At 37.0% G+C, this 18,151-nt stretch overlaps 1 protein-coding gene across 1 annotated transcript in view; it reads left to right on the top strand.

The window, feature by feature from the left end:
* The window catches only part of LOC109032101 (sodium/potassium-transporting ATPase subunit beta-2), a 32,173-nt gene extending 14,622 nt beyond the window's left edge, over positions 1 to 17,551 (top strand). Inside the window, exons 2-7 of the mRNA XM_019044058.2 lie at positions 9,062 to 9,202; positions 9,630 to 9,749; positions 10,321 to 10,502; positions 11,180 to 11,290; positions 11,954 to 12,122; positions 13,287 to 17,551. Of these exons, the coding sequence (XP_018899603.1) occupies positions 9,062 to 9,202; positions 9,630 to 9,749; positions 10,321 to 10,502; positions 11,180 to 11,290; positions 11,954 to 12,122; positions 13,287 to 13,390 (827 nt within the window). The 3' untranslated portion in view covers positions 13,391 to 17,551. The remainder of the gene's footprint in view (positions 1 to 9,061; positions 9,203 to 9,629; positions 9,750 to 10,320; positions 10,503 to 11,179; positions 11,291 to 11,953; positions 12,123 to 13,286) is intronic.
* The last annotated feature ends 600 nt before the right edge of the window (positions 17,552 to 18,151 follow it).

Here is an 18,151-nt window from a genome sequence, read left to right as displayed (position 1 = left end):
AGGCCCGCCACATCCCATCTCGGGCCCTGGTACCAGTTTTAAGGTCCTGGCCCCAAGCACGGAGGGGGGGGGGGGGTCCGAGGGGCATCCCCGAGAAATTTTAGAATTTATACGACTAATCGGACGCATTTTGAAGCTTCCATAAAGAATTTTTCCATCAATTTCTGCGGAATAATTATTTTTTTTTTTGTTTTTTTTTTTTTTTTTTTTTTTTTTTTTTATACTTTCAGCACAAAATACTTGCGAATTGTTGCATTCAAAACATCTGGAAAATTTTCATTTTTTTTTGGGGGGGGGGGCGTATGATACTATTTTCAGTTCTAAGAGGGCCAGCCCCCCCTTGGACTCCCCCTTCGTTTGTCTATGGCAAGGGAGTTGAGCCATGAGCCATTGAAGTCGAGGATGCCCCGACTGGAGACTCTCAGCATCTGAGGACGGAAGAAAATGAAACGCAGTTACTAAAAATATCCCTCTGTACTGAAAATCTTGAAAATAGATAGAAATTTGCCTAGAAGTATACTTCTTTGAAAATTTAAGAAGAATTCTACAGTGCCCCAGCGTGTTTCTGAAAATCTATTCACCTTTTGCGAAATTTTTAGGGTAAATTTTTCACTTTTTCTTATGAAACAAGGGTTGCATGTGAATTCGTAGTGGTTTTTCACGGGTAACACGGGCCCCCTCCGGGGCCCGGGCCCCCCTTGTGACGGGCCTGCCTTCATGCACGCTGGGCTCGTCGATTTCCTTTGACATTTTTGCTGTGGTGAATGCATAGCTGAAATGCGCTTCAGCTAGAATTGTATTTACGAATGGGTGGTTTTCATAGAAGGATTATAAATAAACAAGTGGTTAGAAATAAAAACAAAATACTATGAACTATGCAAAACGATAATCCGGGTGTCGGAACTTGGCTGTTTTGAAAACGCCTTCAAATGCGGCGTGATACCTCACGCATTCCGGAGAGTTCAAATAGTTGTATCATTGCCCCTTAGATATGCGACGGAAGATTACAATTGAAATAGCCTTCACGCGCGCTGGCCTTTTCGATTTCCGTTAAAATTTTTGCAGTCATGAATGCGCTTAAGTGCGCTTCAGCTAGAATTGTATTTAGCAAATGGGTGGTTTTTATAGGAGGATTAAAAATAAACAAGCGGCACGGAATATAACAAAGGAATATGAACTATGCAAAACGATAATCCGGGTATCGGAACTTGGCTGTTTTGAAAACGCCCTCTAATGCGGCGTGATACCTCACGCATTCCGGAGATATATATACTTTCTTTTACTTTCGGGACTTCAGCATTCTACTGTTGACTTATCTACATGGTTGATGTTTAACAACGTGTTTGCAGTTTCGTTTTGCAAACAAGCCGAAATTTCGGGAACTTGTTTGGCTAATGACGTCACCCGAAGCTCATCATCTACCATGTAGGTAGGTCAACAGCCGAAATGAGAGTGACGACTTTTGCTCCCTCATAATTATTGTCCATAAGGAATTGTTGAATCCCTGAGAGTGGAAGCTTCCACCTGTCATCAAGAGGCCAGTGGAGGGTCTCTTGGATTGCATTTTGCCAAAAGGAACCACTAGCATTGTAATGATGCTAAGATTGTGCAACTTCATCTTTTGCAATAACATTGCGGAAATCGTGAAAAACTATGAAATCTAGATGGTAATTTTTGTCTTAGATTTACAGTTTTTAGCGAGTAAAATAGAAACTATTAATGGATAATCGGGTTTTTCCTCCAAGACAAAAGAAGTTGCACAATCTTAGCAACATTGCAATGCTAGTGGTTCCTTTTTGCAAAATGCAATCCTCTTGTCCCTGTGCTTGAACGGCCCCTTACAGTATTTCATTCTCCTTTCTTGTGACTCTTTCTCGCCTCGGCTGAAATTTGCAAGGAGTGCATTCACCGTTAAGTCCGACATCAGGGGCGCCGGCCGAGTCGTGGGCAAGCGAGTGGACCGCCTGAATGGGTCGTCGTTTCCTCGGGCGGTGGTCGCCGCGAGGCGGGACGCGGGATGCATTGAAATTCGGAGCCGGTCTGCAACGGGAGCAGGGACTCGGGGAGCGTTGCAAACCATCATCCACCGGATTGCATCCGTTGACAGCGGAGACCGACACCGATGATGTAACGCCGCCGTGGCCTCAATTCCGACCCCGGTCCCGGTAAAGGTCTCAACACACGGTTAAGTTCATTCGGATCCTGCTTCGATAAACATCACCCAAGGCCACCCGTGACCCATGTTGGATATCGCCGCCCCGATGAAACCGGAGGAGCCGTTTAGCGCCTTGGCACCGCCAAAAGTAGAGTCCCTTTATACTGAGAGTCAAGACAACACCCCCTCATGGAGTCACAAACGGGAATAAAGACAAAACAAATTTAATTACACAAATTGAACGTTTTTCTCAATCTTTGATCGGCCCATTCTCAAATTCCTTTCTCCGTTCCCTCTCTCATTCCGTTTGTCCCTTGTCGAACCCGTAATTCCTCGGTCCATCCCAGATTATAATCTTTGCAATTGGTGAAAATGTAATCTTTATTCCCGTTTGTGACCCTGTGGAGGCCTAAAATACGGTAACCAATCAGAAATGGATTCACATTGTCTTGACTCTCAGTATAAAAGGGACTCTAGCCAAAAGTGGGTATTTCGAGCGGAAAACTCGTTGACGCTCCACGGTTACGGATTGGAGGCCATGAATAAACTGTGCAAGGCTTCGAGGGGTGAACGATGGTCTCTGGCTGTCGTCAGGGATGTGGAAAAGACCCGCTTAGGTATTACATAACGCACTTTGGGTGGAGGGGGGTTAGAGCCAGCGCTACGGTGCGTTACAAGGGGGGAGGGGGGGGGGTCAAGCTTAGAGTTACGTAACAAATCCGAGCCGAGAGGGGAAAAATTGAAAAGAACGCGCAGAAAATTGGCAATTTTAGAATATTTTCTGAAAATCGGGGGGAAGGGCGGCTAGGCCAGCGTTTTGTAATTCAAAAGGGCGGTGGAGGACTGCGTTACTATGAGAGGAGGTGGGGGGGGGGGGTAAAAATCGAAATAAGTGCGTTACATAATTCTTTAACGGCCCCTAAAATGTTTCCTGAATACACTAAGTAGCTCAGGGAAAGTGCTGGATTTTTCCCAATGAGCTTACTAACAATGAAAACAATTTGATCCGGGCGTACCTTATTTTTTGACCAAACTTGCAACTAGATGTGTGGAATGCAACAGCATGAATTTTGAAATAACGTTTTTTTTTCCACGGATTTTGAAATACAGCGGGATGAAAAAGTACAAGGGGTCAAATTAAAGCGGAGCCGAACTGAGCGAAAGTGGAAACGCCTTTGCGCTCAACTATTCGTGCTCCCAAGCCGCTCAAATTGCCATCGCGGTAATTGAAGGCGAACTTGACCGCATAAAAAACACGTAGTGACTGGCGGTGAGGGTAAAGAGCTGACGTGTGTTCCAGTGGCGTGGCGTGCTTTGCGATATATCGATTGATCAGACATTTCAACCTGTGGGAAAGGATCGATAGACACGGTGTTCGCAGCGAACACCTTAATAATCGATTCTTTACCATAGCAATTCAAATGGGAAAAGTCGATAATCGATCATTCACGACTCACTACTGGTGCGTTCCTTGCTGCTATGGGACCGAGTGGAAGCGGCACTCAGAAGCCGATCCTGAAAAATACCGCCAATCGTTGGCACGAAAATTTGATTGTTTTTTTTTTTAAAAAAAAAAAAAACACAATTATCTTGCCTTTTTAAGTAATTTAACTTTTCTTCTTTAAAAAGTGTCATGATGCAAATTGGATTTCCTACGTTTAAGCACACTGAAAAATATTTTTTTCGAAGTATTATTTTGACTTTAAGCGTCCTTTCTTGTCGACAAAATTTGTTTTTTTTTTTCTTTCTAATAAAATCCGTGCCGATTTATAACTTAAAGTCAGTTTTTTTTTAAATTAAAGAAACTGTGGTTTGCTATCGTTAAGTTTAAGTTTAAAAAACAATAACAAAACAACGTTTCCTCAACTAAAAAAAAACGGCTTTAAGTTAAATCTGCATTGATTCAATGAAGGAAAAAACCAAATTCTGTTGACGAAAAACGACGCTTTAAGTTAAAATAATACTGAAAGAAAACATTTTTTTGGGCATGTTCAGGTTTTTCACCAAAAAAAAAAAAAAATGGAATATTCAACTTAACATTTAAAACAATTAAAAATCGCTATCGTTCAATTAAACTGATTACTTAATGCGTTTCATATTATTATATCAAATTAAACAAATTCATTTTAACTGCTGGGAAAGCGAAAATTTCTGGAAACCAAATATTCTTTCTTTTTTTCTAAAATACAACAACTTATCGATATCTCCCCATTTGAATCAGTGGTAAAGAATCGATTATTGAGGTGTTCGTTGCGAGCACCCTGTTTATCGATCCTATCCATAGGTTTAAATGGCAGATCAATCGATATATCGCAAAGCACGCCACGCCACTGGTCTCTGGGTTCTCTCTCGGTATCTCTTCAGGGGAGCACCGTGTCCCTGTCCCCTTCTCAGCTTCCTTTCGTGGAACAGCCCTAGTTTGTAAAATGAATTAGTCCAATGTCTGTCCGAGTCTGTCCGGATCAGTCTGCTCACTTCGAAATCAAACTGATGTTAAACTATGCTGTCTGACTGGTCAGACCAAACATTGTTGCCGAAACGTCTGCTCCCTAAAGCTTGAAATATATTCCCGTAAGGTGAGATCATAGGTATGATGTCAACCGACTGACATGAAGACGTTATCTGTGCCACGTCATAGAAAATCAATTTGATCCTCACTTCTGGCATTGGAAGAGGTTATGTCACTCTTTGGATCCAATCCGACAGCACGGAGAATTCCTATGGTGACGTTACCACTTGCGACTGTACCCGTTTGCAAAATAATGCGCAGTCATCAAATTCAGTGAAAACGTATCAAATCTTTCTAAGAGCTTAATTTACGCGCTAAATTTTCATTTTTATGACATGGATAAAAGGATAGATTCTGAGCCCTCGTCATTTTCTTTTTCAAGGCTCCAAACTGTCAGAATACATCGAGGCTTTCCACTTTCAATCAGCACAGAAATTAAATAAACCGCTCGCAATTCACCCTTCGAGATATCGTAGTTTCTCAAACGAAAAAACTCAGCCCCGTTTCAATTTTGCTGTTACAACAATTCAATTTTTTACAAGAATATGACCGTGCAGTTTCTGTTCAAAATTGAGCCAATTCTTCCGCATGAAAAGCGGAAACATCAGTGATTTAAATGAAAAGTTTACTAATTTTAATAACTGGCAATGACTAAATGTCCAATAGTTGCCTGGTAGAAGTATAATCAGCAAGTGGAAATGTAGTCATGTTCTGTCGTCGAGGGCACGTACGCGTTTTCTAGGGGAGACTTCAATTCCAATTTTTCGACCCGACTCAACTCAAAGAGAATTAAAATTGAATCGCGCAGTTCGAAAACGACACAATTGATGTTTTTTACGTTGTTTATTTTTTTTTTATTTGGCGCAGAAAAATCGTTTTCCTAGCCGGGACGCGGTTTTTATCGTCTCTTGAAAAATTTCATTTTTCCGAGATGTGTCATTTTCGAACTGAGGAATTCAATTCTCTTCTGATGAAATGGGGGGGGGGGGAGGTGTCTGCGAATGAACTGGACTACATTTTGCAATTCGGAACTTCAAATTCTAGCTCATTTGTAAAAAAACACTTATGTGTATAGAGAAACTTATGGCGTGTACGTTGCTTCTAACCTGAGCCCGAAATTCAGTTGCGGTTTCTAATTGCAAAACTTTTTCCAACAATTCCTGAAAATCTCGAAGAACGACGTTTTTTGTGAGGGGGGTTCGATTTGGTCATAGATGGAGAGAGAGAGGGGCGGTCCAGGCCCCCTTCAGCTACGCCACTGCTCCTTGCAATAAAGGTCCCTTTTCCCTTGAGCGTTCGAACATCACGTACAGTGTTCGAAACTCACCTTCGAGTTTTGGGAGCCATGTGGCGCATCAAGCTCGATTTTTAGGCGCCATTGAAGATTTTTTAGGGGCCAAATTGACTTTTTGCTTGTATATTACGGCGCATTTAGTGAAAAGTTATACGCAAGATGTTTTCTTAACAGAACTAGTAAGTAGCTGTAACTTGGGGCAGACAAAAGCACCAAGAATTAAATCGTGAGGAATAAAAACAGCTTTCACTTGTAGTGCTGACAATTCTGAGTTTTTTCAATTCACATAGATTTGGATTTCTTTCTTTATGTGACTTCTTATGAAAATCCAGATTTTTAAGGGGCAATTTTTAGGGGCCACGTTGGCGCAGAGCCTTCATTTTTTAGGCGCCATGACCGATTTTTTAGGCGCATTTGGCGCGTTGGCGCCTGTGAGTCTCGAAAACTGATCACGTACTCGCGATCTCTCTGGCAACGTCATGTCCGCGCAAATATCTTAATCCCTCGATCCGGTTAGTTTCAGACCGCGTTGGCCCAAGTCTCAGTAATCAGGGCAGGGCTGAGTCATTGGTCGAGATGATGAATGAACGTGGACGCGGACGTCACGGGAACGTACGATTGAGACGACACCGGAAACAGGGCTCGCCGTTGAGGCTGAGTACGGGAATGGAGAGAAGACGAGTGGCAAATAGTGGCGTGGCGCGCTTTGCGATGTTTCGATGGATCTGCCATTTAAACCTATTTATAAGGATCGATAAACAGGGTGTACGCAACAAACACCTCGGTGATCGATTCTTTACCACAGCCTCAAATGGGGAAATGTCGATAATCGATCATTCACGCCTTGCCACTGATGGCAAATCGGTCACACCGAACACAGAGATCTAAAATGAAATCTCGTTTTCCATGGATTTTCTACGATTCCTCGGGGGTTGCGCGTGCAAACCTTAACGATTTTCCGGTAATTCTCTTAGAAAATATGAAATTTGACTCATTTTACCTAGGTTTTTTTGTTTTTTTTTTTTTTTTTTTTTTTTTTTTTTTTAATTTCAAAATTAAGATTTTACTGTTTCTTGCACTTCACCGCACACTGAGTTTATCGCAGAAATTTTAAAATATTCCACGACGTTTCGTGAAATTTTATTTTATAAAGTTTTGCGTCTCTGAGCACCAAGCACCGGCCAGAGAGGCAGTTCCTCCCCTCCTTTCGTGATGGCTAAAACGCGCAATAGAGTCCCTTTCTGCTGGCCGATTATTGAAATTGATAGACAAAGCTATAGACAAAGAAGACATAGGGAGTATGGAGCGATCCCATTGGTTGAAACTGATGGTCTTTACAGACTAAGAGGGAAAATGATCGACTAATTGTCGAGTCTCTTGTCGGTGTCGCTTCCGTTAGTTAGTCTATTACCCACCTCCTTTTTCCATTGCAACCACCCGCTTCCACCAATAGGGTCCCTCCATATCCCTTTTGTCGTCTTTGTCTATAGCTTTGTCTATCAGTTTCAATAATCGGCCCTCAGAAGAGAGTAGGACACTCTTTTACCCCGGTTAGCGAGGTCAGACACGACTTCAAATGAGGCAATACCTTTGTAAATCGGTAATATTTTTAAAATATTTTCAAAATTGTAAGGGTATTCTTTTTTTTTTATCCTTTCGAGTACCATACAAGGGTCTTGCGCTTTTTCAGTTAGAACCCCATCCCCCCTCAGTCCTTTTTGTACAATCAGCCCCAGGCAACCCTGGTAAAAATTGGCAGTAGAATCTGTGTTCCAAAATACCATAGACCTAAAGCCGGCTGTAAGATTTTCAATAGCTTCTATAGCCGGCTGCACAATTTCTTATGGCCTTTTATAGCCGATGGCGATTGAGCAACAGCCAGGCGATAAAGTGTATGCTGAATGTTACTAATTACGGATAAGATTTTGATAAGATTTTTTAAATTTTAAAAATTGTACTTATTTATAATTTGTTTTATCAATCTCTTTTATAATCAATATAATTAATCTAAATATTTAGTTAGCTAACACTAGGGACTTGGTGAGTTTTTGGACTACCGCTCTATTTTTGGGCCGTAGTATCTTGATTTATTTTGCGCGGAAAGCTCCGTTATTTTGAAGGATGCCTGCCATTCCTAATATGTTGGAGCGCCTTCAATTTCGTATGATACTGTGCAATACCTCTGGTGTGAAATATTTGCTTCAAGCGCCGTGGCACGCTGCGGCGCGGCGGGCGGGCAGCCAGCGCGAAAAGCGCCTTAGCGCCTACAAACCTAACAGGGATACTTCACGCATTGCGCCATGCGTGAAGTATCCCTGTTAGGTTTGTAGGCGCTGGTGCGCGCTTATCGCTGGCAGCACGCCGCTCCGCTCTGTGTTAGGCACCAATATAATCTTGCGGAGTCAGCGCTTTTCAACTCATGATTTTGAAATGTTTGCACATCCTGTATGGATTATTCTCATTTTAATTGATGAAAAAAAATATGTATTAAAGGAAAATATAATGTGTGTTTTGTGAATATTATGGTGGTTCCGTATCAAACTCAATGCTTTCCAAAGCACACGAATTTCTACACAATTTCTTATAGCCTCTTATAGCCGATGGCGATAAAGTGTAAAGCCCGGCAATAGGAACTATAGCCCGACTGTATACTTTTTTATAGCTTCGTATAGCCCGGCTATATGATTTGCTCCGCTTTCTACAGCCAGCTATATGATTTTCTATTGCCTTCTTTAGCCGGCTATAAGAATTCCTATGGTATTTTGAAACGCAGCTCCTATCGCCAATTTTTACCAGGGAACTGTTTTTTTTAGACGTCAAAATTAAACTCAGGTCGTCTGAATCGAATCCGGGACCTCCTGATTACAGAGCCAGCGGGTGCATTTGCTACACCCCCGACGGCCGGTACAATATGATTATTGATGAAAATCTATTCGCCGAAATTTTTTACAAAATTATTTTTGAATATTTTCATGGCAATAGGTATTATCATATTTTCTTCTTTTTTAAATTATTTTCTCGGTGTACTTTTAATAGATTGTACCCAGTTTATATTTATGTTTACCATCTGTTTGGTCTAATTTTTTCCTTTTTTTTGTTTCAGCGAAAATTGGGCTATTCTACCTAGTATTCTATGCAGTTTTAGCGGCTATGTTTGGTATTTTACTATGGCTATTTTTCTTAACATTAGATCCTAGAATACCCCGTTACCAGTTAGAAGAATCAATAATTGGAACTAATCCAGGTATGATCAACTTTTTTTTCATTCTCTTACCCTCTGCCCCTTCCCTTCCCTCTCCTCTCTTTTTATTTTTTATTTTTAAAGCAAACTTTTACGCATGTCTTTGTATTTACCAGTCCATCAGACATCCGCTCATCTAATTGAAAATGAAGATGAGCTTCCACGCAGCTACTATTGTATAGTAGAGTTTCTTTCATTTGTTTAAATTCTATTTGTAGATTCAATTTGATAAAGAGAAAGAAGGTAAATGAGGCGTCTATATTTAAACCACTAAATTGTCCTGTGTATTTTTGTTAATCGTTGAAAATATTTGTCCAAAAATAATTTATGAAGATCTTTTAAGAAAATTAATTTTTAAGTAAGTTTTTTTATTGTTCTAATTTACAGTTATTTCAATTAATAGTTACACCAAATTATTTTATTCTTTTAGGTTTAGGTTTTCGACCAATGCCAAACGAGTCGAATGCTGAAAGTTCACTCATTTGGTTCAAAGGCACAGATCCAGAAAACTTCAAGTATTGGACAGACAGCTTAATACAGTTTCTTGATGGTCAGTATTTTACCATTGTCTTATATTTATTAATTTTTTTGTTAGTTGAATTTTACTGCAAAAAGGTATTTTTTTTTTTTTTTTTGCGTTTCTTTTGAGAAAAATATTTTTCATTCTCCGTGTTTTTCAAAATAACTGGACTGGTTTGCCGTCTCTTTTTTTGATTGGGTTGTTTTAAAATCTCCGCTTTTATTTTTCAATGGAGACTAAACCCATATTGTTGCTTGATATATTTTTAGAATATTTCTCCCACGGAGAAGAAAAGCCACCAAAGTTTTTAAGAAATGAAAATAAGTTGAGTAGTTTTTCAAGTAGAAAATAAAACATGATAGGGAGTCTGTAATGTCGCAAACCGAAGTACGTATCTCTACGGATTCACCGTTGATTTACATCTTCTGTAGCAAGCTTATCTAATTTACATTTGCGGTTGAATCTTACAGATCAGTTCATATTGCTCGCTTTTATGTGTCATCTGATTCAAATTGAAGTAAATGAGATTGCTCTCTCATTCAATTCAGCTCCAATCCTTTGAGCCTTTAATATTTAGTGTCATATGCTTTTTTTATTTCAGTGTACAAACGACCTGGTCTTACTCCTGGCCGAGGTCAAAATATCTTTGCTTGCGATTATGACCGTCCACCTGGCCGGGGCCAAGTCTGCGATGTAGATATCAAAGCTTTTGCCCCTTGCACCGAAGAAAACTATTTCTACTACCACCGTTCTGGGCCTTGTGTTTTCTTAAAATTAAATAAGGTATTTGTCATTTAAAATTTTAACCAGTTCTAAGCGTCATGATTCTTGTGGGAACTAGATTTGATTTTGATTGATCATGATTGTTGTGGAAGTGCATCAATTGATCTAAAGAATACTCATTATTTAGTCATAGAAAGCTGTAGAGTCTTGATTTCATGTATAAAAAATGTTTCTCTTTTAATACATTTTCTTAAATAGTATTTTTAAAAGCCTCTGTAGTTATTTTTTGACAGCAAATTAAATGGGTCTGTCGGGCGTAAGAAATACTGACAAGTGAATATACTCACGTTAGGTAAAGCACAAATAAATCAGGATGGACACACGAAAAAGGTCTGAAATCCACTCTTTAGTATACAGTTATTGTGGTTTGTAACACGCTTTTCCAAATTTCCTGCGTCGGTAGGCGGTGCTTCCTAGTTGCTGGCGACCAGGCTTTCCTTAAAAAAATATGGAAGAGAACCTGACCTTAATCAGCAAGGAATCGAGAAAAATTGTTCTCGCATAAGCCTTCAATTGTTTTCATGTATTCGTTTCCTTCTTATTCTTTTTTGCTGCAAAAAGAAAAGCTCTAAACCAGAAGAAATCATGTTTAAGTAAAGTTCGCAACAGTTTTTGTTAAGCCACAAATTGTTTCAATTGTTTATCTCAGTTGTTCTCTGTTTTTACTATTTTTTCAGGTATATGGTTGGAAACCAGACTTTTACAATGACTCATCCCAGCTGCCAAAACTTATGCCTGATTATTTAAAAACTCACATTACAAGGTTACTTACTACAAATGCCAAAGAGGTAAGCAATCTATCCATAACCATGTAAATATAAAGAGGACGAATCATGTTTTGGTAATGAGAGAGTATTATGCCCCGAAATTATGTGTCACCAGCTCAACTTTAAATAAACAAAAGTGCTCATATAAGTGTTTCAGTACATTTTTCTGAAGAGTTCTATCATTAATTATTGTAAGTTAAGTTCGTAGGTCATTTGATTTCGACGCTTGTTTTTCATCCAGAAATTTATTAGAGGGAAAGAGTCCCGCAATTAAAATCAATTTAGTAAAATGTAAACTCGTTGATTTTTTTGATAAAATAGACCTCATTTTATAAAAAAGAACTTCTACCCAAAGAAACTAGCGGCACATGCGTAATTTATAAGATGAGCCAAAAATTTTCCGTATTGCAAACTTAAGTCCTAAAATAAGTTCAGTCAAAAGAACACAGATATTCTTAACTATTTAGATCAAGAAGTGCATTGATCATGATGTTTTTTTTTGAATGATTGAATATTTTTTGTAACTGATAGCTTAATTTTCTTTTTTTTTTCTTTTTCTTTTTTTGTGTAAATTCTATTTGTAAAATTTTATCTGAATATGTCCGATTTTACATCACACAATTTCAACAAGGTTTTGTTTTTTTATTTCTTGTGTCAAGTATAACTTTTCCTGCCTTTTTGCAGCTAAATACAATTTGGGTATCGTGTGAAGGAGAAAACCCTGCTGATGTTGAAAATGTTGGGGCAATCAAATATATTCCGAACAACGGTTTTCCAGGTTACTTTTTCCCATATGAAAACTCAGAAGGTTATCTCAGTCCGTTGATAGCTGTTCATTTCGTTCGACCTAAAAGTAAGTCAGAAAGAAGTTATTTTTTTCCTTTTTCTGTACTAGGGTTTTTTCTTTATCATTATCACTATAAATCATAGCATTGATTAGGTAGATCCAAAGAAAGCCGGTAAATTTTTTTAAATGGGTGATGTTATACACAAACTTGTTGCACTTTTTGGCGGCATCCAAATTAGTCAAAAATGCAAAGACTTTCGCAATAGCACCAGGAGTAACACTATAACTTCAGAACAAGTGATGCCAGCAAGCTGGTCGTGGTCTCATGTGAAATAACAGCTCATTTTTAACCAGAAACACCCAGTCGAGCTCATTTCTCACAAATTTAGAAAATTTTTGACTCTTTGAAATGTAGACGAAATTGGACTCCTTACTTTATATTTTTTTCGTGTGTGTGTAGTTCATTAACGTATCTCTAGGAATGTTGCAACATTAGAATTTTGTGCTAAACATGCAAGATGAATTGGAAATTCTTAAAATCAGCTTCCAAGTGAAAAATTAGACCATACACTGAACATGAAAATTTGTTAACTGAAACCTTCAGCTGGAAAAAGTATCCAGAATCAGTTTTCAGGTAATCGGCTGGAAGCAAAGTCATAGAATAGAAGAAAAAGTGAAGTTTAATTTTTGAAGTAATTTAGCATAAATTTGTAATTTTGAAGCTTACAGAGAGCATTCTTTTTATAGTATGTAATGCTCATCAAAATTAATTCAATATCTAATTTGATTTTAATAGATTTTGCTCTTTCGGAGAAACTGAAATTTCTAAACGGGAAACACTAATTTAACACCCTAAACCATATATAGCCAGTTGAGAGCAAAAGCTCTGCAAATTAAAACTATATTGTCCTCTTCCACAGGTAGGAATGTACATATGTTGATTGCGCTGTTTCAGCATTTTTCTTTTACATTTCATCTGATTTTAGGAAAACTGTCTTATGAATTTTCTTGAAACATCCAGTGATTTTTCTTTCTCTCTGTGACAAAAGATTACTTTCAGGCTAGTTTGTGCGACAGCTCTCCTATAAAAAAATAAAATGTACGTAGAAATACTAAAATAGTGCAGACAAGATATGTTCTCTCCTGTGGGAGATGATAATATTTGGTTATGAATGTGGAATATATTATTACTAATTATTGATTGTTTTTTTTTTCTTCTTCCAAATTTAGCGGGAATTCTTATCAACATCGAGTGCAAAGCTTGGGCAAAGAACATAATTCATGACCGAAAGGATCGAACGGGGTCCGTCCATTTTGAACTGATGATCGATTAATGTTGGCAAGTTTTTCGTTTTTATATTTTATGTATTTTTTTTTCAACCCACTAAGTTTCCAGATCGGTTACTATCACCTGAGACTGTTCAAATTTGGCCCCTGTTTATATCCCGTCTTCGCTCATTCACAGTTTCTTTCTCTTCCTAGTTAATAGTTTTACACCTCTGTTTTTTAATCACTGCAATCAGTCCTCACCAAAACTTGTAAAAATTGGTTTTTTTTCCTCTCATGTTAGATCCAGTGGACTTGAAAAATGTTTGCTTCGACGCTGTAAACGGAATATTCTATGAAGATACAGAAAGTAATGAGCAGTAAAACTTAAAATATCAATTTTGTGTGCTCTCTTAGATTCATTGCTCCAAGTATGAGCTATTTACACTTTTTTTTCTTTAAATTTCAAAAATCCAAGCCTGAGATTTATATCAAACTGGACAAAATTCTCTTATCAATGACAGTTTTTGTCTTTCAGGTTGTGTTAATGTCCTTATTGAATTTTCTCGTATAATCATTGGAAGAAAAATTGACAATTCACGAGGAATAATATTTAAACAGTTTTCCATTTTAAAAAAAGAAAATTGGGTAGTATTATATCCCAAAGTATGTGCTCTGTGTATTTACTTTTACAGAGTGACAATGTCTGTGAATCAAATTTCCTAAAAACTATTGCGAGCGATTTTATCAGTCTCCCTGATTCACAACCTAGTGAGTGAATCATGTTTAATTTATTTTCATTTCACCGTTTTATCTGTTGATGCATATCATACCTAGGCCACTGTATTTAGACGTAACTTTTAAGTGTAACACAGGTTTTGTTAATTGATTTAGCTGTATAGTAAATTTTTGAATCTTCCGTTTTTACTAGTCAGAGGCAAGTTTAATTATGCAGCAATGGCTCTCATTTCTCCATCAGATGAAATTCTGTAGTATTTGAGACTGAACACTGCATTAACTGATGCAGTTAAATTTGTAGGAAATGCAGACAGTAGGTACTGCTTTCTTAGTTAGAGTCTCTACTAGAAAATATGAAAATTAAAGGTTTACTACTTCCTTTCCATTGATATTCTTTAAGTTGAAGAAGTCAGGAGTTATTACATTATTTAAGTGTTCAGTCGATTCGGAACACTCCCATTGCAGAGGGAAAATAATCGTTAAGTGAGTTTCTTAATTAAAATCAATATAAAAAATCTAATTGTGCCTAGTCTTTGCTGAGTCTATCACCAAAAAATCGCAAAACTTAAATGTATTTCTTGTATCGCTTATTGTCACAATTCTCCGCAAAGTATATTCCTATGATCTTTCGATTTTTATTTTCAGTGAACGACTGCTCAATTAGATCAAAATTGTATTTATGTAATTTTGCTTTTTTGTAAAATTGAAATTCAGTAGCTCTTTGTGGTTTACAAAGCTACCTTTGCCTTTTTTAAGACTTCAATTAAACTTGCAGGAATTCATATAATTAACATAACCTACTTATCCTCCGAAAATTAATTTTTTTCAGCTCTGAATTGTCCCGGCAGTATTTTCAAAAGTATTTTCCTAGTTACAATTTGAAAATGTTAATATTTTTTTTTAAAGAAAAGTGGCAAATGATTGCAGTCATCAGTTCGATTTGAGTGCTCTATTTTTTTAGACTTTTTTAAATACTTACCGATAAAATCATGGAAATATTTTTCTAATCATTGATGATAAATATCAAGAAAATATTCATTAGAGAGTCTACTCTGTCATGAATTTTCTAGTAGTAGTAATTGAATCTACTTTAATGCCCTAATTTATTTATTTATTTATACAATATTTACCTGTACAATTTTTTTTATCTCTTTTGGAATCCCTTAGCACGAAAAATTGCTCAGCCCTGAGTAGTGAGAGTTTATCAGTATTTTTAAGTGGTAGGTCATTTTACCCATAGAGTGAGGACTTAATAGTGCAATCGATGTATATTTTTTGATGATTTTAATATTTTTAAGAAATGAAAAGACCTGGTATGCAATAAGAGTTCTTTAAAAAGGCCTTTTCAATGGTATCAAATGCCTATAAAGACTCAGCGTCTGTCTATCATGCTCTACATTCATTTAAGCCGTTCTACACACTATCTTGTTTTGATTTATGATTTTTAGTAGGTAGTGTATCTAACTGGTTCTCACGTCCATCAGAGTAAATGAGTTCTGCGCTGGGTCCTTTGCTGTGTAAATCCTGCAGTCGTAGATTTTGTCAGTCTAAGTCTTAGCTATTGTTTTCCTCCTATTTCACTCTAATTTGGTATATTTTACATATCCATGTAAATTATATTTTCAAGTGCAGAAATTGTTTTCGAAAAATCTTGAAGAAAATCTTAATTTTATTTTTATTCACTCTGATCATGAATATTGGCATAGTGATGTCACTCAAATGTCAAACATTTCTCCGAAATACAAGACAGAAAAATTTAATATCAGTAATTATAGAGCAATTTTTAGATCCTCCAATTTTATTTTTTGGTACCTGCCTACGCATCTATCAATTGTTAACAATGAGAGTTGCTGCAGGGACAAGTAAAGTGGTTGGTCAAAAACAGTTGACCAGATTGTGCGATGAAATGTTATTATTTTACATGGCTTTAAAAGGAGGGAAAATTTCTGATTCTCAGCACCATCTGACAACAATCCTCCTTTCTGCTGCAAAATCTTTAATCTTTAGTTTCAAATCGGACGAGAAGTAGCACTTCAAAGGAAGCAAGCCCTGCAGCGTTTTAACTTCATTGAGAGCCACCCATAAACGAAATGAGGCTTTCTGGCCCAAAAATAGGGGGCTTTGCGCCAAACAGGTGTCTCAAAAGTGATTGATTTTTGTTGCAATTTTGCTTGTCGCTCGGTATCTTGATCTAATATCAGAAACCCTTACAGCTCTAAAAATTGACGCGTGGAGTTGGAAAATTAGGTTTCCCAGGCAAATGACTCCTAAAATGTATTGAAGTTAAACGTTTATGTCTTGTATTTTGAAATTATGTCATGCCTTTCCTTTAGCTTTCGTCGATAAAACAAGCAATTGTCACGTGCCTTTTATTTTTTTAAGTGTCTTAAAAAAGGCCTTCATTTATTTTTTACAGTGGATGAAAGTGCGTATCATAAAACTTGCCTTACTGTTGCCTTCTTTTTTTTTATATTTGACGAAGGAACTCATTCCAGAATGAGAGTATTGATATTGCTGTGCTAGCAAGAAATATTTTTTTAAATCCTTTTTACTTTCGTTCACCTTTTTTAAATTGAAAGACAAATCAGATTCAATATTGTTTTTCCTTCTTTTTCATTGAAATTTTGTTTTTTTTTCCCCCTTTGAGCAAGAGAAAGAAAAATTTTGCATCAATTTTTGTCAAGTTACAAAAGATCTCCATGAATTTGGAATAAAGGCATGATGTTCCCTGATCATTTAAATTTAGATTTAATACCTTCATTTAATTTTGATTTTTGAAATCAGTATTGTCATCCTTTTTAATACCTTCATTTAATTTTGATTTTTGAAATCAGTATTGTCATCCTTTTTAAGTCTATCTTTTTCCCTATGAACCTATAAATATGTCTTAACTTTCCTATTGCTAGAAAGTTTATGTAAAATTGTTCATTATTAGATTTTGTACTTGTCCCTTGTGTTCACATTGCTATTGTATTTTAAGTATATTTTGATCACTTGAGGTACATTTGAAGATAAGGTCACATTTCAAACCAAAACATTGGTCCTTAAAATGGAGTTTGGTCACTTGGTCCTTTGAAGTCTTGAATCAAAATTTTTACTTACCTAATGTATCATAATTTTAAAGAAATAAATGTCATTCTAAGATCCTCATTTGTATATTTTCATGACTTTGTTTCGTTTTCACTCCATCAAGTATGTAAATACTCTAAATTTCTTCTCGCTTAAACATCTTTTTATTTATTTTTATCATTATTTTCATTCAGAGCTTTTGAGCAGGTGCTGTGCAGCTGAAAATCACTGTCATCCTTTGTGTAAATCGTAAATTTTCTGCTTTTCTCTATTTTGATCACTGATGTTAAGTGGAAGAAGACACAGTGTGTGAATGGTTACAAATTTTGTAAGTGCACTTTTTTTTCTATTTCAGGAGGTTTTTATTGTGAATTGAAACTGTTTGAACTTAACAATTTAAATTAAAAAATATCGAACACTCATATCTAGCATTTTCGTTTTACATTGCTACATTCTAATCCCTTTTTTACAACTACAATTTGCACTGTTTTTTTCATTCAAGAGTTAAGAAAGAAACACTTTCTTCTGAGATGGTCTGTTGGGTTAGTCACAGAATTGCGGTTCATCAGTTTGAGCTCATAGAATAGCAAACATTAATAAGATTTGTCCATAACGCCTAGTTTCTGTGACTTCATTACAACTTTTGCTTAAAATGTACTTTCTCAAGCTGTTCACGAGAAAAACTGCCTCAGAGACTAGGCCGAAATTTAAAGACACCTTTGGAAACCTCCTTGACTTGATATAACTGTGTATGAATGGAACTGTAGAGAAGGTACAGTTTACATGTAGGATCCTGAAGGAGGTATCCAGTCAAAGTGGTGCATCTAAAAATTCCGAGTGAAGTCCTCATTGCAGTAAGAAGCGGTTTTTTAAAATAAGATTTAGGGATTAGGGCATAGTAAGACTAAGAACTGGCAAGCTAAGGGCTAACTATTGGTAATTTGACTGATGCTTGTTTCTTGCTGCAGCTTGAAAAGAGAAAAAAAATATTGCATCAAGATGACCAGGGGCTTAGGTTATGG

This window comes from Bemisia tabaci, chromosome 7 (assembly GCF_918797505.1).
Source record: "Bemisia tabaci chromosome 7, PGI_BMITA_v3".
NCBI lineage: Eukaryota > Metazoa > Arthropoda > Insecta > Hemiptera > Aleyrodidae > Bemisia > Bemisia tabaci.
The sequence above is the reverse complement of the archived record's forward strand: the minus strand, read 5'-3'. Positions and strand labels throughout refer to the sequence as shown.